This window comes from Protobothrops mucrosquamatus, unplaced genomic scaffold (genome assembly GCF_001527695.2).
Source record: "Protobothrops mucrosquamatus isolate PMUCROS unplaced genomic scaffold, P.Mucros_1.0 scaffold27, whole genome shotgun sequence".
Classification (NCBI taxonomy): domain Eukaryota; kingdom Metazoa; phylum Chordata; class Lepidosauria; order Squamata; family Viperidae; genus Protobothrops; species Protobothrops mucrosquamatus.
The window spans coordinates 365,475-385,150 of record NW_015386412.1 but is presented as its reverse complement, the minus strand read 5'-3'; the positions used below and the strand labels follow the sequence as shown (position 1 = coordinate 385,150).

The window sequence follows — 19,676 nt, the reverse complement described above, 5'->3', positions numbered from 1 at the left end:
CTCTCGGGACCCCAGGACGGGCCCAGCGACGGCTCGGGGGCGCGGCGCCTCCAGCCTCCCCCGCGGCTCCGCGCCAGCTGCGCCAGGCCCCCTCCCGTCCCGGCGGGGCTGAGTCAGAGGCGGCGGCCGGGCCGGGCTTGGCCTCCGTCAAGGCGGGCGGGGACTGGGAGGCAGCCCGGCTACAAAAGGGCCGTCCGGGCGCCGCCCGCTCTTGCTAGGCCGGCCGGCGCTCGGAGTCTGCAGCCCCGCCCGGTAAGTCCCGTCCGCTGCTCCTCTGCAGCGGCGGCGGCCACAGCCCCGCTTTACCCCCCCCTCCACTCTCCCCAGCCGGCAGTCCCCCCCCGAGGGTCGCGCTGCGCCCCCCCCTCTTCTCCCAGCCGGCGTCGGGCGCAGCTGATGCCCGTCGGTGCCGGGCGTTGTTCGGGGCGCCGCGTTGGAGGAAGCCGCTCGGGGTCTCCGGGGTCTTGCAAGGATTCCGGGGAGCCCTTGGGGGCGGGGCAGGGGGGAGTTCATGAGACCCCCGGCTGCTCTTTGTTTCGGGAGTCTCTTCTCCGGGGCTGCTTTTCCCCGTCGGAGAAAGCGCGGAGCGGCGTTTGCTTTTTGCAACGCCCCCCCCCCTTGGTTAGGGGCTGGATCTGATCAGGAATTCCCCTCCTGGGACCCTTCCTGCAGGAGGGAGACGCCCCCGCCTCTCTTTCTCCGTGGCTCCTTCGTGCCCCCTTTAGGGGCTACACCCGTCGCTTCGGCTGGCAAGAGGGTGAGGCTGAAGTCCTGTCTAAGTCGGTAGCCTGCCTGGGGCTGCGTGCATCAGAACGGGGTGGGGGTGAAAACAGCCCCCCTCCCCAAACCTGTAGAAGAAGCAGGCGGCTTGAAGCCCCTTTCGTGTCCCGGAGCCTCCTCGGAGCCCCTCATAACCTCCTCTGGGGGGGGGGAGTGGAGGGCCAGACCCCTTCGCCTCGCCCGCTTGCCAACCGAAGGCAGTGGAGGAAATCTGTGTGTGATTTGTGTGTGTGTGGATTGGACTAAGGAGGACACAAAAGCTTTCCTCAAACTCCCCCAAGAGGAGCCAGGGTGGTTGCAGAGCTGTTGCGATGGACCCCCTTAGTAAGGCCTGCTTATGTCCCCCACCCCACCCCAATTTGCCCAGCCCGGCGCTTCTCTCTGCCAACTGCAGCAGTGATGCCTCTCCTCTCTCGGGTGTGGCTCTGCGGGGGGGGGGGGCTGGACGCCGTTTCTGTGACGTCATCCAGTGTGATTCTCCCTCCCGTCCCCTCCCCCTCCCCAGCTGGCATGTTTCAACAAGCAATGCGGTAGGAGCTGTTGAGCAAAGCGGGCGCCACGCCCTGTGCTTGGCTCGGGTTTGCCAAACGTCTGGAGGGGGGGAGGAGGAGGAGGGGGCATTTGCAGGGTGAGGGCGGGCGGAATGAAGACACCCCCCCATCTGCGACTCTCACCCTGATTCAGCCGCATCCTCCCACCTCTTGCCAGACTCTGCAATGGGTGGCTTCGTCTGGGGGCCCTTGAATGTAAATATGGTTTATTGTCCTGTGACATGTTTTAGGAGAGAAAATGGAGCTTGTTGCACAACAAGAAGCTCTCCTTGTTATTTGAACAAAGAGGCAGTGTAGGGACCGCACGATGGGACCGACCAGCTTTGGATCAACATTTGCTGCAAAACTGTTGGCCAAACTCTTGGCTTAATCTACTTTGAAAGACTGGGTATCTCCTCTTAAGCAGCTGGTAAACATCAAAAATGTCAGAGGGTATACAAAAGCTGCCTAGCCCCTAAAAATATTGTGGACTAGCACCTTTGCAATCTTGTTTGCAAGTTCTGACAACAGAGATGTAGTTCTTTGCACCTCAACCTGGGAATGGAATCGGGACTATATCTGTGGGGCTTTGATTTTGGAAAGTTCCTGATTGCTTCTCGGGTTGTCTCAGATATGGACGGGCATGAAAAAGAACCTCTGATTCTTCTGAGCATCCCTCTTGATTGACCGTGTTGCTGCCACAGCTGAAGAGCCGCTGAGCTGCAATAAAATGGGCCTTGACCGAGCCTGCTGAGGTCTTCAGCTCAGTAAATCTGTTTGCTATTACGCATAAATGTGTTTGTTATTAAAAGAGGCCCGATGGGCTGCAGCCAGGACGTTCTCCAGCGTGTTTGCAAATGGGTTGGCAGCCCCATCTCTGAGGGCCTCTTGGACTGGGGGAGGGGAAGAAATTCCACCAGGCAGTGAAGCAAAAGTGGTGTAGCATAGGGAATAGTGTATCAGATGACAGCTATGGAGACCTGGGTTCGAAGGCCTGGTGTGGAATGGACTCTGTTGAATTGGCACCACCATTACTGGAGGTTCCCAAGAAGACTGGACAGGCATTGTTCTGGAATGGTCTAGGGCAGGGGTCTCCAAACTTGGCCACTTTAAGACTTGTGGACTTCAACTCCCAGAATTCCTCAGCCAGCCATGGGAATTCTGGGAATTAAAGTCCACAAGTTGCCAAGTTTGGAGACCCCTGGTATAGAATCTCCTGCCTAAACAGAGGGTTGCACTAGAAGATCTCCAAGGTCCCTTCCAACTCTTTATTCTGAATTTACTGTGGCGCTGCACAATGTTTGGTTTTGAATACACTGTCTGATTTTATGGGGTTGGGGGGAAAATGCGGCCCTTGAATAGGTTTTCCTTAACTTCCTCCCCCCCTTCCTAGTGAAGGAAACATCTGTAGCTGTGGATGATGGCCTCTTCCTGCAGATCCTTCCCTCCCTGGCTTTTCCAGAGCTTTCTCTCCCCTGCACCCTGCCTGCATTCCTGCCCAGCCACACCCAGGTTTCCTTCCAAGCCAGGAATCTGGCTCAGGGTTTGCAGCCCCTCCTTGGCAAGAGGAGAGCCCCCTCCCCTTTTTTTCACCTGCCAGGCAACTGCTGCACCTCCCTCAGGGAGCGGCCAGGGGCCATGGCAGCCATCCCGGCCGGGAGTCTCTGTGTCTGCGCAAAGCCAGCTTAGCTCCTGGCCCAGCATGGGGGAAGTTCTGGCTGTGAACCGGCTGGTAGGATAAATTTAAAGGATATTTTTTTTATTTAGCTGCAAAGGCTTCTTGGTGCATCGAACAGCAGTTATTAAGGTCGTTGTGTTTCTCAACCTTATCAACTTGAAGATGGTTGGACTTCGACTTCCAGAATTCCCCAGCCAGCTTGGCTGGCTGGGGAATTCTGGGAGTTGAAGTCCAGCCATCTTCAAGTTGAATTCTGGGAGTTGAAGTCCGACTATCCTAAAGTTGCCAAGCTTGAGAAACCTTGCTTTAGGGTCCACTGAACCCGCACTCCAGATCCATCTCTCTGCTCAAACATATTTCGAATTTTCTTAATTCCTGCTGGGCACCAGCATCCTAACCTACCTCGCAGGGCTGTTGCAGACCTACCTTTCACCGGAAAGCTTTCATTTTATCCGGAAAGTAAGAGGGACGTCTCTGCTCCGGATCAAAGCATTTGTTTTCCGAGCATTTTGATATTAAATTCTGTAACTCCCAACAACCACTAACCTCTTGGCACTGTCTTTGGCCCTTGCTGGCTGAGGATTATGGGAACAGAAGTCCAGCTCCTTCTCAAGTTGGAAAAGACTGCACAGATAAGGCCAGCCTTCTGCCTTGAAGCAATCCATGGGAGATATCTAACACAAGATAATTCACTCTGGGGTTGGAACAGACCCAAATGTTGCCTGCTGTGTAAGCATCTTGTGCCTAATTGTGCTGAGCACACAACTCAGCCTTTCATTCCCGCTCTCAGGAGTAGCTGGGATTTGATCCCCTTTGCTATTTTGTCATGCCAGCACACAGCAAGAACAAGTCTCTACAGTTCCCTTTGGAGCCCTTTAATTTCCAAGCTGCAGTCAGCCAGCATTCGCTGTGACTGAGGCCAAACAACCAAAACCCCGAAGAAAGCTGGGTTTAAAGTCCCAAAGGTGTTTTTTCAAAAGGCAACTGGACTTTCGCTTCTCATCCAAGAAGCTTCTTCCGTTCTAAAGAAGCCTCAGTTCTGAAGAAGCTTCTTGGATGAGAAGCCGAACGTCTTCAAGGAAAAAACAAAGTCGGGTTGCCTTTTGAAAAAGCACCTTTGGGACAGCTGTGACCTGGGTGACATCTGGGTTTAAAATATGCCTTTTTGCTGGAGCTAGTGGGAAGCGGTGCTTTTAACATGCAAGACGTCGGTTGTGTGAATTCAAAAACCTTTTTTCCCCCCCTTGTGGAGGTGAGGGAAACAGTGACGGGGGAGAAAGTCGGATCTGGGAACGACGCTTAGGGAAAGGAACGGGTTACCTCTTTCAAGCTGCTGAACCAACGCGCCTCCATGAGGACTAGAATGTTCTCCTGGCTGGAAACGCCCAGATTCTGCAGCAACAACGCAACTACACCGCGTTACGGCAGTTCTCACCTGTGAGGAGCCCCGCCACGTAGCTGAACCCTGGCGAGCTTTTCTCCCCCGATCAAAGATCGCTCTCCGGCGGAGAGATCCTTGCAGGATTCCCTCTGGATGACGCATCTCCCCCACCCCGTCCTCGCCTTGGCTTCCCTCCGGTTGGCCCTGCTGGGTCCGGGGGCGGCTCAGCGGGACCCGCCCGGTCTTCCAGCGGCCGCTTGGCCCGTGTTGCACGCGTGGGGGAGGGGGCCCGGGTGGGTGCGTTTCCGAAAGGCGTCCCTTGGATTCCGTCCTCTCCCTCCCTCCCCTCCAAAACCTTTTCGCGGCCGGAGCCCCGTGGCGGCTGCTTTCCCCAGATGTTGAGCCTGTACTTGAAGATCAAGAGCGCTGCGAAGCTGGTGGAGGTCATAATATCGAGGCGCGTCCATTTGACGAGGATTAAAGAGCAGACCTGGGACTTCTCTGGGTCCTAGCAAGGAGGTTGCTACAGGGTGTAGCTCATTTTGAGAAGAGAGAGGGGAGGAAGGGGTTAGGGATACTCTGGTGAGCGCTATGGAGCTTCCAAGGTAGGAGGCAGTATACCTGTGAATATGGTTGCCAGCAGAGAAAGGGCAAAAAGGACAGCTCTTCTCATTGGGTTAAAATAGCATTTCTCAACCTTGGCAACTTTAAGGTTGGGTGGACTTCAACTCCCAGAATCCCCCAGCCACCTTTGCTGGCTGGGGGATTCTGGGAGTTGAAGTCCACCTATCTTAAAGTTGCCAAGGTTGAGAATCACTGGAGACTCTGGAGACCCCCATCATGGGTTGCTCAACCTCAGGACATGAAGGCGTTGATGAGAAGCCCAACTCAATGGACGTGTTGCTGTATCCTGACCTGTGCTATTCCCAAACTCTCCTGGCCATCCTAGGGACTAGAAACATGGGGGTCCGTGGGTTTGAAGCTACTTAGGAAGTGATGCCCTCTTTTTAGCCTCACGTAACCAAAGCGCTCTCTCTTTCCCACATTTCCAACTGCCCAGAGTTCACATCCCACGCCCTTCTGCCTTCCCTGTTATTGGGAGATTCCTCCCCCCCCCCAGTCCTGCATGTGAGGGGAAGTGAGTAATGTGCTTGCCGGTCCCTTGGCTAAACGTCTGAGTGTCCCTGATCCCTAGGATTGTTCTGCAGCTTTGGGAAGATGGTGAGCTGCCAGGGTTGGACTGGATGACCTCAAAGTGTCTGCTTTGGAGTTCTTCAGATCTTTCTTTTCATGACTGGGTGTTTCAATCGGAGCAGTGGGTTGTGCCCCTTCTAGGGGTTTCTCTGACCCCTCCTGGATTTTGCAAGTTGGCTGCTTGCCTTGCCTGGGGTGGATTTGAAGAGGAAAGTTTGCGAACAATGGTCTGGTTTTTTGGCTGCATTTGGGGGCGGCAGCTGGAAGATTTCTCTGAGCTGAGGAATTTGGGAATTGCCCCCTACGTGGAAGAGGGAGAGGACCATTGGGCCAGGATCCCACCCTCCAAGGACTACTGCCCTTCCCCCCCCCCAGCCCAGCCCAGCCCAGCCCAGCCCAGCAGCGACAGGATGCTTACAAGTGCTCTGATAGGAGTTGGGGGCAGGGAGGAACAACTTTTCTGAAGCCTGGCCAGGGATGGGAAAGGGCAGGCAGCCCTGCTCCACGGTGGAAGTGGAATCCGTCCGGGCTCTGCAGGATGGAAAACCTTCCTCAGCTTTGCTGGATGGAGGCCCCTGCTCTGCCCTGCAAAATCCCAGTTCCATTTTTTTTTCTTTTGAACCTCAAGATTCTTCCCAATCCTTTCTAAAGAATGTGCATCCTTTTGCTATGTTCAAATAAAATTCCTTCCTTCCTTCCTTCCCTCCTTCTTTTCTTTTTTTCCTTGAAGCCTTCAGAACTGAGGAACAAATGAGGCTGAAGGAATTCTTGGCGAACATTGGCTTCCCCATCCTTGCCCCACCCTTAATAGCTGGCTTGTTAATTGCGCGCTGCTGGCTCCGACTTCCTCACCCTTTCCAAAGTTGTTCAGCAGAGTTTCTTCTGCAGCTTGCAAAAGGCCCCACCTCTTTGAAAAGCCTGCTTCCTTAATTGCACTGTGCCCCTCTTTATGGTGCTTAATTGTATTACCACCTTGGCAATCGAACTTAAACCTTTTGCCCCAAGTCTTCAACGGCAGCAAATGTCCTTTGGGGAGCAAATCCCTAATGGTAGCAAAATGTCTCCTGGTAGGAAATTCCCTGTTTCCTAATTGCAAAGTACTTGGAGTTTCATTTCATAATAGGATGTCTCTGTGGCTGCTCGCCCCTAAGAGAAGAAACCCTCCCCCTCTCCACTTTCCTCCTCCTCCTCCTCCTCCTCCTCCGAATTGCAGTAAGGTTTTCCCTAATTTTGTCTGAAATGTGTAATTGAAAACAAAAACTGGGGCTAATAATTTTTGGGTACTTTTTAAAATCTGCAATTTGAAATTTTAGGTGATAGATTGGCCAGGGAGAACAAACTCTCAAAGTCTGAAAGTTTATGGTTTTCCTTGCTGTATCTGTCAGGATCCAGGATTGGCTCTGTTGGGCCAGCTGGAGACAAACAAAGCCTTTGTTTGGGAGCTTCGGAAAGGGCAGTGCTGGTGACTACCAAGGACTTCCATTCATCGGCAGGGGGGTGGGCTACAGAATCAGAGGCCCCTTAGGACTTTTTAGGCCAGGCTTGTAAGTCTCAATGCCTCTAGAACAGTGGTGGCGAACCTATGGCACGGGTGCCAGAGGAGGCACTCAGAGCCCTTTCTGTGGGCACGCACGCCATCACCTCAGTCCTAGGCCTTCAGCTGGGTTTTATAAAACCTTTTCGCTTTAGGCCTCCGCTGCCGTTTGCAAAAAAAAAAAAAAAAAAAAGTTCAATCAATCCGTCAATTTCAACTTCTCACGGAAAAAAAAGATCTTGCAAAGTTGGAATTGATTGATTGAACTTTTTAGTCCCACCCAGTCTGCCATTACCACTGCAGCCACGCCCACCCAATGGGCCACACCCACCTAATTGGCCACACCCAGCCAATGGGCCACACCCACCCGGCACCCGACAATGCATAAGTGGGTTTGGGGTTGCAGTTTGGGCACTCGGTCTCTAAAAGGTTCGCCATCACTGCTCTAGAAGTTGAGATGGGTTTTTATGACACCTTCTTTTTTCTGTTTTTTTCCTCCAGCTTCTTGTCAAGATGTCGACTGTCCATGAAATCCTAAGCAAGCTCACCCTGGAGGGGGACGTAAGTATCGTGGCTAGGGGAGAGGGGCTCGCAAAGTCAGCACCTTCCTAAGCATTCTGATGCGCTCTGGACCCGTTGACGATGTCCATTTTGCTCTGTGAATTCATGGGGACCCAACCCTAACCCTAAGTGGATTTGCCCCCCAATGGGGTTTTCCCATGTATTTTCCCAGGCAATGTATTTCTTCCCTTCTCTTTTCTCATGCATCCCCCCTCCCCCCAAAATGAAATGTTGATTTGCATGTTCTAATTATGAACAAATTACCTTGATTGATGGATATCTACTTTTTCTCTTGTTTAAGTGGGCCGGTAGTCTTGCAATCTCCCAAATCATCTTTTCCAGGGCATCACAATTTGCTGAGTGTGCAAAGGGCCATTGAGGGCTCCTTGGTGCTCTCTGTGCTTGGTGGTTTTCTTGCAGGGGTTTCATTACCTAAATATGGTAACTTTATCAGTGCTAGAAGGGAGTGGGGTTTGTGGAGTGAGGGAGAAAGAGAGGAAGAAGAGGACTGTGGGGTCCTGGGTGCTCTCTGAGCTTGATGGTTTTCTTGCAGGTGTTTCATTACCTAAATATGGTAGCATCATCAGTGCTAGTGTCATTAGCCCTGATGATGTTACCTAGTTGGGTCATGAAACGTCTGCAAGGAAACCACCATGCTCAGAGAGCACCCAGGACCCCTCAGTTCAACCTTGAGCTGCAAATAGTCCCCTTTCAAGGGCCATCGAGGGCATTCTCCAGGCAATTAACAGCTTTTGCCCTTGGAGTGGCTGCAACGCTGCTGCTGCCCTTCATGTGTGTGTGTGTGTGTGTGTGTGTGTGTGTGTGTGTGCCATTTTCTCTGCCTTGTGGCAGCCCAGAGGGGAGGCTCCTCTGACCACAGGCCCAGCAGGTTCTCTGCAAAGAGGCTCTCCTGGGGCCGGTGAGCTGTTTCCTTCCCCCCTTCCAAGCTCTTTCCACTCTCTGGTGTTCCAGGCCAAAGAATGTCCTTTGTTTGGAGAGCGGACAGCTTGATTTCGGTGCATTTAACTTTCCCACTCCTTGTTGGTTTTGGCTTCATGAATCAGCGGCTTCTTCAGGGAACTTGCTGGTGCTGCCAAGCCTGGCCTGGGGAGAGGGGAGGTGGCAGGGTGGGCTCTCTGGAGAACACGCCTTTCAGCCCCTTCCAAAGAAAAGCGAAGGTTTTTTCCACAAAGCCGCCCTGGTAGAACCTGCTTTGCAGGCTTGCAAGGGGGGGGGAGCACTCAAAGACCCCCTTTGGAGATCCCTCCCCCTCCTCCCTGGAAGTGGCCTTTGGCAGCCTGAAGTATTTATGACCAAAGTCACTTCTCCTTTTGAGCCCTTTGGGGAAGCGAGACGGGCTTGCTGCATGAACAGTCATCTTCCCCAATCAGGGGCGTGGGACTACAGATCCCATCAGTGTTAACCAGGGCGGTCCTTGCTGCTGGGCCCAAGAGGGGGCTGTAATTCGACCCACCACGAGGGGGCATAAGCATGAGCTGAAAGCGAATCCTTTTCTTGGCAGAAGCCCATCAGTCCAGAGGTTTGTTAATGAGGCGGATTGTCAGGAACTTGAATACAGAACCTGGAGAATTGAGAGAGAGAGAGAGAGAGAGAGAGAGAGATGAAGCCCTCCTGAATTAGGGGATTAAGCGGGGGGGGGGGGGGAAGGCCTCTCTGGAATGTCTTTCCTGCAAGGGTTATATAATAGACAAAAATCTGATTACTTGATTAGCTTCAGTCCACATCTTCCCTCTGTGGATCTGGGGGTTTTGAGATACCCCTCTTCCTTTCTGAGCCTTAGTGAAGCCCTTTCAAATAGGGGCCTCATGCAAGGGTCCTTGCCCCCTCCCCCCATTCTGTGGGTCCCACCATCCTGCTTTGTCCCCATCCACCTTTGGCAGCCTGCTGTTTGCAAATGCCGGATGGATGGAAGGCCTTTGTGCGCCTTGGAGCCCATAAGTGAAGCAGCCCCCAATCCATGGGGGGGGGGAAAGCTGGCAGAGCATCAGCCTCACCCAAGCGGGGGACCTCCAGATGGGTTGATGCCAGCCCCTCTGGAGGGGCACCAGCTATGCAAAGGTGGCCTCACTCCAGGCTTCCTTTCGTGAATGCCCTTTGTCTATTCCCCCCCCCCCGTGAGAGATGAGGGGCTTAGCAGGTCTTCCCATTGATGGCTGCCCTTTTTCTTCCCCCCCAGCACTCCCTGCCCCCCAGCGCCTATGCCACCGTCAAGGCTTATGGGAACTTCGATGCTGATCGCGATGCTCTCACCCTGGAAACTGCCATCAAGACCAAAGGTAGGTGGGAAGGAAGCTCTGCGGAGTTGGGTCCAAAGTCAACCAGGACCGCCGCTGCTTCTCCTGGCTGGGCATGGAGGCAGGATGCGGGGGGGGGGGAGATAAGCTTGGGGTCCCTTCCGCTTCTGAGGGGGCTGGCCAGAGACGGGCGCAGCCCTTGAGCAGCTCTTAAAAACAAAAGGAAGCAGATCTAGATTGCTGGATCTGGTTGCAGAATTGGGGGAGGGGGTGTCTGGGAGAGCCCTGCAGCCAAGAAGGCTTCCAGAGGGGCTTCCAGGACGCCATGGAGGAGAGCGTCCCTGCCCCCACCTGGATTGCCTGAAAGGGTGCGACACACAAGGAAAGGAGAGGGAAGGGGGGGGGAAAAAGCAAATTAGGCATCAGGTGTTTGGACAGCTTTTTAGGCAGCCGGATAGGAGGTTGCGGGTTGGGAAGCAGATGTGTATGTGTGTGTCACAAACAAGTGCCCCCCAAGGGTGGGGTGACCCACAGCTGTCCCAGTCCCCCCTCCCTGCAGTGCAATGCCTCATCCTCAACTGTCTAGGGGGATTCTCCATCGTCCAAGTCCTGGTTGTCCCAAAGCTGCTTTTTCTAGAGGCAACTGGACTTTCTTGGTTTTTTTTCCTTGAAGACGTTTCACTTCTCATCCAAGAAGCTTCTTCAGTTCTGAATGAGAAGTGAAGCATCTTCAAGGAAAAACGGGAAGTCCAGTTGCCTTTTTAAAAAAAGCACTTTGGGGACTTATCCTCAAGTGGCACAAACAATGGCTTGTCTTTGGCTTGTGTTGTTTGGTCATGCTAGGACTTCAGCCACAGTTAGTTGGGCGATGGTGGTGCTGAGCAGAGAGGAATTGGCTGGCCGTAATCCGGGGGTCTCTCTTTGCAAGGCTGAGGGAAGGAAGAGGCCGCCTCCGCTCCTGCCTGCCCTGCCAGAAGGCCTTGGCAGCTGTGAGTCAGCAGCCCACAAATGCTGCATTTTTCCAGCCCCGGAATGCAGCTTCAGCTCCAGTTGGTGAATCTCTCTGAGGCCGTCCCTCCCACAAGGATTGCCCTCTTTTCCCAAGCTCCAGGACCCTCTGGATGCTCCCTCCGGAGAGAAGCCAGGGTTCTTCTTTTCTCCCCACCCTGCGTGCCTGATTTCGGAGTTGGGGAAACCTGATTAAAATGGAGGAAGAAAGGACTTCGGTTCATAGCAGGAACATGCTTTTTATCCTGATGGTTGCGTCTGATGACAATGCATGACACGATCAGCGGAGGAGGGTGGGTTAGGTGGGCTTTTGACCTTTTAAATGGACTCTGGCTGATCTGGAGGATCAGCCTGAGATCCACTCTGTTGCATGGACCAGCTGTGGTTTTCTACCAATTCTGAAAGCCATGGTTTTCGCTCTCTACGTGACTGGTGCACAACCCGGACATTCCTCTTTGCGAAGGCGTGTGGAGGGAGACACGCCTTTATTTCCCCAGCCCAACAAGAACCCCAAGGCTTGGAGTGTTTAAAAGCCAGGCGGTGTCAGAAGGTCACGCAGGCATCACTAAAGGAAAAACTGATGCAAGAAACACAACTTTTGACAAGCTGCTCTTCTTGGCTTTCCTACTCTGCATGCTTTATATAGAATTGAGATTCCCCCCCCCCCTCTGCTTGGGCTATCTCTAAAACTCTGGTTTTCAACCTTGGCAACTTGAAGATGGTTGGACTTCAACACCCAGAATTCCCCAGCCAGCCATGGGAACTGAAGTCCCAGCCTTCAGTTGGCTGTGGAAATCTGGTTGTCGAAATCCACCCATCTAAAAGTTGAATTCTGGGAGCTGAAGTCCACCCACTTTAAAGTGGCCAAGGTTGAAAAACAATGTTATATAGACAGACAGACAGACACAGAAAGAGAGAGACAGACAGACAGAATGGAGGAGAGGTTTGCCTTGAGCTGAGCTGTGGTCTTCTCTCTCTGCAGGTGTGGATGAAGTGACCATTGTCAACCTTTTGACAAACCGCAGCAATGAACAGCGGCAGGATATCGCTTTCGCCTACCAGCGGAGAACAAAGAAGGTACGAAGGCTGGGACTCCAGTTCCCAGAATTCCCTTGGGCGAGGTGGGAAGTTAGCATCAAGTAATTGCATAACCAATTTGCACTTTACTAAACCTGGCTTAGTATGTTATGTGTAAACTACAATTTTGGCTTGTGGGAACCGAGGAGCTTGGAGAGAGCAGAGGTCTGCTAATTCAAAAGGCATCCTAAGTGGCTGGTCTCTCCCTCCGCTATAGGAACTGTCTGCTGCTTTGAAATCTGCCCTCTCCGGCCACCTGGAAGTGGTCATCCTGGGCCTCTTGAAGACGCCGGGACAGTATGACGCCTCTGAGCTGAAGGCAGCCATGAAGGTGAGTGAAATCCTGGTGCTGGGGGGGGGGAGGAGCCCTCTTTCCTCCTACCCCGGTTAAGAGCAAGATGTCTTCTGCTGCCATGGGTGAAACTGGGCTGTCCTTCCTCTCCCACATGTCATTCACTCTGCCCTGCTTGCAAGGATGCTGGTTTATAGGCGCCACCTGCCCAGCCACGGAGGGAGGACCTTTGGGAGTTATGGACATTGGAGTGCACCCATTGGCAGGTTCAGGAAAGAAGATTTGGATGCCCCGGAAGCATCCAAATCTTGGGTGCTCTTGGGACTTCTCTTGGGACCCTCAACGGCATCTATTCCTGAGTGACCAAAGCCAGTTCAATAATACCACCTTGCTGCCCTTTTCCTTTCTGGTGAGGTTCCCTTCGTGGGAATCAGCTGGCAACCGGAGTCATTTGGTTGAGGTGGGCCCTGTAGAAAACAAACAAACAAAAACAAGGGTTAGGATACAGTGCCAGGTAGAGTGCTGGCATTTTCTTTATCCAACACCTCCCTCTAGTGCCCACAACCTGCATTGCAACTTGCATCGGCCATTGTTTTGCCCTGGAGCTTGGAGGAAGGAGCGAGGACTTTTCTTTTAAGAACACAGTAAAAAAAGAAATAACAGAGGGGGGGGGGGGGGAAACAGAATTAAAAAAGATTAACGAGCATTCCAAAATCGAGTAAGTGTTTAACATTAGGTGGGTGCTGCGAATGAAAGCCTGTTAGGTTTCCAGTTTCCTTAGGATTGCAGGACCCAATTCCTGTTGCAAGCAACGGAACCCCTCTCGGTTGATCCGAAGGAAGCGGATCCTGCAATTGCAAGAAAAACACTAGGAAGAAAAAAAAAATAAAGCCAAGTTAGGATGCAACCATTAATCAACAAAACTAGCATTGTGTCAGTCACGAGTTCTTCCAGCTGTCAGGAATGGAGGCAGCCGCTTTCCAAGCCTTGAGCTGGAGGTTTTTCCAGCAATGCCAGGAGGTGGGAGGGTTGAATCGGAGCTTAGTTCAAGCAAGGCCACTGCCTGGCCCTGACTAAGACTTTTCCGAAGGCTTTGCCAGTGATGTGAGTCAGACCGTGATCGCACCATGTGGGTTTTTCTCTTGCACTCCAGGGCCTGGGAACCGACGAAGACACACTCATTGAGATCATCTGCTCACGGACAAACCAGGAACTGGCTGTCATCAACAAAGTCTACAAGGAAAGTAAGTTGGCCAGGATGGACCTGGGAGAAGAGAGAGAGTGGGCCGAGTCTCTCCTTTAGGCGACCAGGGTCCTGTTAATGAAGGAAAAGAGGCATGTGGCAAAGAGTTGCCGAGAGACACTTCGGTTCTTCTGGGTGTGCAATGTCCAGGCGTTGAAATTTTATTTATTAACTTCAATGTATTGAATAAGCAGCTTGCATCCGGGGAGTAGAGAACTTAGCAAACCTCACCGGGCAAAACAAGGCCATCAGGACTGAAGGAATACAAAACATGACTCCGAAGTGCCAAAAAATCTGGAGCTGGCTTGAAAATAAAAAAAGAGTATTTTCTGTAATATGCACATTTTGGCGTTTATAAAAAAAAAAAACACCACAAAGTTTTTCCAACTTCAACAACTTTTCAGTGGCCTCCAGGCAGAGTTTAATTACAGGTACCCCTCTTTTAGTGATTGCCTTATTTAGTGACCATTCACAGTTATGACAGTGAAGATAAGGTCACTTTGCAACCGATCCTTGCATTTACGAACTTGGAAATTCTGAAAACGGAAAGAAAGCTTCAGTTAGATCTTAAGCAGTCACTTTTTCACATAGCAACTGCTTTGCTTAATGACTGAGTGGCCGGTCCCGATTATGGTCACTAAATGAGGACTACCTGTAGTCAGGAACCTGAGAGACTCCTCTTACTGTGGCTGCTTTATAGAACATCAAGCCATGCTTTATTCTTGCATCTGTGCTGATTTTCTGGACTGCAGTCAGGTGTGACCAATATTCAGCGTTCTGTCAGACCCAGAGGTGGTTCCCCCACTTTTCCCCTTCCTTCTGCTTCATTTTTAGTGTATAAAACTGAACTGGAAAAAGACATCATCTCTGACACCTCCGGGGATTTCCGCAAACTGATGGTTGCACTGGCCAAGGTAGGAATCTCCTAGTATTCCTCAATCTCGGTCACTTTAAGACCCCTGGACTTCAACTCCCAGAATTCCCCAGTCAGCTTTCTGTGGCTTTATTTTGGGTTCTGATGCACTTGTCCATCAGGAAAACCCCTGGCACCTCTTTGGGTAGATTTGCAAATATTTTCGATCTGCTACTGGGCCTATTCTTCTCTCCCATTTCATGTCCAGCATCAGGATTTTTAGGAACAAGGAAATCGGTCACTGCAAGAAGAATCATAGAATGTTATCGTTGATGAGCAATGGTGCTTGGACTATTGCTAATATTGTTGATTAGCCCACAGGACTTATCAATAAATAAATAATTGCAAGATGAGCCATTGACTTCATAGCTAGGAAAATAAATACAATCTATTATAAATGGCTCAAGATCAACCTGCAGCCCACTGTGGTGGGTGGATCAGGTTCGTGCGGATCCAGTCACTTCTGATTTACAGGAGCAGTTCAGTTTGGATTGCCAAACGACTCTGGTTCTGATCTCCAAATTGATTTGATTTGGATCTCGGAATCTGATGGAGGAGTTGGAGCAATGGGATTCCTGCAGGTGTGCAAAAGTTGTGGGGTTGGACTAGATGCCCTCGATGAGTCTTCCCTATCTGGGACTCTGTGATGTATAATAGGGATTGACTTCGTATTTCTGTTCTTTGTTTCAAGGGCAGGAGAAACGAAGACTGTTCTGTGGTGGACTTTGAGCTCATTGACCAAGATGCTCGGGTAAATACTTCTTTCTGTGGCGCAAAACTGAAAATAATGTATTCATTTCTAGTATTTATAGCCACCCATCTCACACAAGTGATTAAAACAACCTGCCTTCCCCCAAATGTAACATAAAATGATCTGCCTCTCCCATTTTGCTTCGTCTATGGTTTCTATTACTTCATCTGGCCACACAAGTTTTCCTTTATAGCTGTGCCTGTTTTTCTGCCACCTTGGCAAGAGCCGGCAGATTCTGCCTGCAGAATTACTGTCTGAGCTTTTAGGATGCTCAGGTTGAGGAGTGCCATCCCAGCGGTGGACAGGTGCTGACCCCAGACGTGTCCCTGTCATCCCCAGGACCTCTACGATGCCGGAGTGAAGCGGAAGGGCACCGATGTTCCCAAGTGGATCAACATTATGACCGAGAGGAGCATCCCCCATCTCCAGAAAGGTAAAACAAGCCCTCTCTGGACAGCTGGGGGTGGAGTCGAAGCAACTTGATACCCAGAACCAACTCCATAGGGCTTCTGGAAGTTGACGTCCACAGAGCTTAAAATTGCCAAGGTTGGACACCTCTGGCCCAGAGCATCAGTTTTCAGAAGAAGGTCCAAGCTTCTTCAGCTCAAAAGGACCAGGAGACAGTAAGGGCAGACTCCTCTGCCAGTCAATGTATAAGACTATGAAAGAAGACTCTGCTCTGTAGTGTAGCAGCTTCACCTTCCAGAGTTTTCTGGTGCATTGAGAGCAGACCACTGAGAAGCTCCTTAAGGACAACCAACTTCTTTGATAAGCAGCACTATCTGGCCAAGATGAAAGAGTTATCTCTGTTGCTCATTGAGTTGTTTCCTACTATCATTTCCCAACCTGAAGGAGACTTAGCAGGAGGACCAGAAATGTTAGTCCAACTTGGGGTCTTCTTCCTGAGCCTGGTAGTGTCATGATCGATTCAACCTACCATTAGATATTGACGTTGTTCTTGAACTTTGTTTCACCCAAACGATTGTTTTGACTTTCCTTCCCTTGTCTTGGTAGTGTTTGAAAGGTACAAGAGCTACAGTCCTTACGATATGTTGGAGAGCATCAAGAAGGAGGTCAAGGGTGACCTTGAGAATGCCTTCTATAATCTGGGTAAGGAATCAGAGAAAGAAGGGAAAGCTGGCCATCTTAACATGGTCATGGACATCTCGGGTGGGTTGTCTCCAAGCAGAGAACTAATTTGCTGGAAACCCACCAACACAGGCCCGATGGAGGGGAAATTGGGATGAAAGCAGTTCCTGGATTTTTTTAAAAGCAGAAGTAGTGATGTCAGAACACCAGGGCACTTAAGAGAGCTTCCTGGCTCTGAGAAATTAGTTTGGGGATGATGAAGCTTTCAAGCTTGGTTGTCTTCAAGATACAGATTTCTGATCCTTTTTAGGCTACATGAAGTCAGAGAGGACAGAAAATAATCTCCAGCTAAATTTGAGGCATGTTCTTGGATGGATTTCTTGTACTATGCAAACTTTGAAGAAGTTGCATTTGTAATTAACACCAGATGGCTGCATTTCAGCAAAATAAAAAAATAAAAAATAAAAATCCATGTCTGTTATGAGTTTCCAATGGAATGTAAACAATGAAAGATTATTCTGCTTTTTAAATAAATTGCATTGATTAGGCCCAGGCATAATTTGTCACTGACATCACGAATTCCAATAGGATTTCTTTTTTCAAATGGAGGACAAACCAAGGCATCAATAGCTAAGACAGAATTAAGGCACCCCCTAATTTTGAGTTCTTTGATTTTAGAATGTGGGTTTTGAGATTTGGCCCTGTCTTCAATCTGTGTAAATTGTCTCTGAGCACATTTACAAAAAGTTTTTAATGATTTCCTTGTTTTATCCGCCACACGTTTCACCCTCATTTTTGATCTTACTCCTTCCACAGTCCAGTGCATTCAAAACAAGCAGCTCTACTTTGCAGATCGGCTGTATGAGTCCATGAAGGTAAGGCCTTGGGGGAGCAGTCTGGCCCCAGTGGTGGAAGCAAAGCTTAGTCTGATTTTTTTTAATGTACAAGGCATGTATACATCTGTGGAGATTCTCCATCGTCCAGGTCACAGTTGTCCCAAAGGTCCTTTTTCCAAAAAGGCAATTCCTGTTTTTTTCCCTTAGAAAATGTTTTGCTTTTTATCCAAGATGCTGAAGAATTAAAGAAGCTTCTTGGATGAGAAGTGAAATGTTTTCAGAAAAAAACCCCCAAGAAAGTCCAGTTGCCTTTGGGGGAAAAAAACACCCTTGTATATCTTTTTGACCAAAACCTGCTAACATCCCTGCAGAGCAACATTGTGGTGGAGATCAGTTGGAGATGCACATTGGAGATGCAGTTGAAGTGTAAATGTCAACCTTTTTTGGGTAGACGCTGACTTCACTGCATTGAATTGACTGATTTGTCACTTAAAAGGAGGTCAAGACAGAAGCCATCGCTTTTAAACCACGCTGATGTTAGACTTGGACATTGCTTCCCCAATGCTGAGCTGCTCTATCATAAAATAATTTCCAGAAACCGCAAAAGTCTTTTTACATCAGGACGCAGGAGAGCAGGAGAGGCATTAATACTTCTGCTTATGCAAATGATCCCCAAGTGCTTTCCCCATCTTTCTGTCAAGGAATTCTAAATTTCCCATTTGCTGGTCGGAGGAAGAAACAAAAAATGCTTTTAAAGATTTCCCAGACATTTCTAGACATTCGGTTTCAGCATGAGGTCTTTTAATTTTCAGGGCAAAGGCACCCGTGACAAGGTCTTAATCCGAACCATGGTTTCTCGCGCTGAAGTTGACATGTTGAAAATTAAGAGTGAATTCAAGAGGAAATACTCAAAGTCCCTCTATTACTTTATCCAGGTGGGTGGACAGGAGGACGGAGCAGGCTCCGGCCTCGGCTTCTCCAATTAAAGTCTCTTAAAGAGAGTCACATCCCCATCAACTGGCGGGGGGCGCGTTTCCTCCATGTCCTGCACCCCCAAATGACGTCTCATGTGCTGTGATTGGGGGGCGGGGGGGAATTGAGCCAAATTTTGTGTACAGGTAGCCCTCAACTTATGACCACAATTGAAGTCAAGAATTTGATATATGAGTTTTGTCCCATTTTACGACCTTTCTTGCCGCAGTTAAGTGTTAAGTGAATGACTGCAGTTGTTAAATTAGTCACACGGTTGTGAAGTGAATCCAGCTTTGATTATCAGAAGGTCGCAAAAGGGGGATCATGTGACCCCAGGGGGACCCTGCAACCGTCATAAATGTGAGTCAGTTGTCCAGCATCCGAATATAAATCACGTGACCTTGGGGGATGCTGCTACAGTCTTAATTGTGAAAAATGGTCCTGAGTCACTCTTTTTCAGTGCCGTTGTTAACTTCGGTCACTAAGTGAACTTTTGTTAAGTGAAGGACCAGCTGGACTGATGTATTTGCTTCGTTCAGAGGGTTAATTCGCTGCTTTCTCTTTGGGGTCTCTCTGCAGCAAGACACAAAGGGGGATTACCAGCGGGCGCTCCTGAATCTCTGCGGCGGAGAAGACTGAAGCCGGAGGGAGGGAGAAATCCCCACCAACCACTCCAAGCTGGAAATGTGCTCCCCCTGCCCCCCACCTCTGCTGCTTTTCCTTCTCTCCCCTGTTGCAGAAGTAGGAGCCCCCGGCTCACTCCGCTTCCGCCTGCTCTGTGTGCAACAACCGCCTCCTGGCTGCCCGTGTCTCTCGCCTTCTTCCCGCCGAGCTCCTGCCAGTAGCTAGTCCCATGAGAGCCACAAGGCTGAAGCAGTTAACATTCCTAAGAGAGGGAAGCGGGTGTGATAATGGGATCCACCACGTGGTCCCATCCCTGGTGGGGTCTGGTCAAAAGGACAAATAAAGGAAAAAAAAAACCACGAGATTTTTACTTTAAAGGAAACTCTGTGCTTGTGCAGTTCTTTGGCTGGCCTAGGGCAACCACAGCTTCCTGGCACGTCAATTGAACATTGGTTTGTTCGGGTTGGGATAAGGACTCCAGCCACGAGCAGGGGGTTGGACTAGAAGACCTCTAAGGTCCCTTCCAACCCTGATTCTATGTTTGTAGCCTCTTTAGGCTAGTAACTTGACTCTACAATCTTCCTTTTTTCTTAAATCTGCCTCAGAACAGCGCCCAGTTTCTGACATTGGCGCCCAGTCTTGTTGGTCTGTGTGTGCCGAGAGAGGAAGGCAGGGGGGTGTTTTCCCAGGGAGGTTTGCAGGAAGCAGATTCACCCCCTGGGCTGTGACCCAGTGGGGAAGAGCTTATTCCTAACGGTGGGGCGAGAGTGGAGGGCAGGTAGTCCTCGACTTACAAACACAGTTGGGACCAGGATGTCTGTTACTAAGTGAGCGGGCAGTTAAGTGAGTCGTGCTCAATTGTACAAATCTTGTTAAGCAAATCATTGCCGTTAAGCAAAATCATGCGATTGTTCAGCAAGTCTGCTTTCCCCCACTGACTTTGTTTGCCTGAAGCCGG

General features: G+C 50.5%; 1 protein-coding gene across 1 annotated transcript; it reads left to right on the top strand.

Annotated features, from left to right (window-relative positions):
• Nucleotides 1–216: 216 nt before the first annotated feature.
• ANXA2 (annexin A2) lies at nucleotides 217–19,099 on the top strand. The gene is made up of 13 exons (XM_015811004.1): nucleotides 217–252; nucleotides 7,599–7,658; nucleotides 9,856–9,955; nucleotides 11,904–11,998; nucleotides 12,216–12,329; nucleotides 13,444–13,534; nucleotides 14,368–14,447; nucleotides 15,138–15,197; nucleotides 15,537–15,630; nucleotides 16,212–16,307; nucleotides 17,103–17,161; nucleotides 17,935–18,057; nucleotides 18,674–19,099. Exons 2-13 carry the CDS (start codon nucleotides 7,611–7,613, stop codon nucleotides 18,731–18,733), a joined length of 1,020 nt encoding a protein of 339 aa, XP_015666490.1. The 5' UTR covers nucleotides 217–252; nucleotides 7,599–7,610; the 3' UTR covers nucleotides 18,734–19,099.
• Nucleotides 19,100–19,676: the final 577 nt, after the last annotated feature.

Bases quoted from the DNA above. Each gene is read 5' to 3' on its own strand.
- ANXA2 (XM_015811004.1), top strand. From the start codon at position 7,611: ATGTCGACTGTCCATGAAATCCTAAGCAAGCTCACCCTGGAGGGGGAC. The intron at 16,308-17,102 runs GTAAGGAATCAG...CTCCTTCCACAG, and splicing joins GAATGCCTTCTATAATCTGG to TCCAGTGCATTCAAAACAAG. The intron at 18,058-18,673 runs GTGGGTGGACAG...GTCTCTCTGCAG, and splicing joins CCCTCTATTACTTTATCCAG to CAAGACACAAAGGGGGATTA.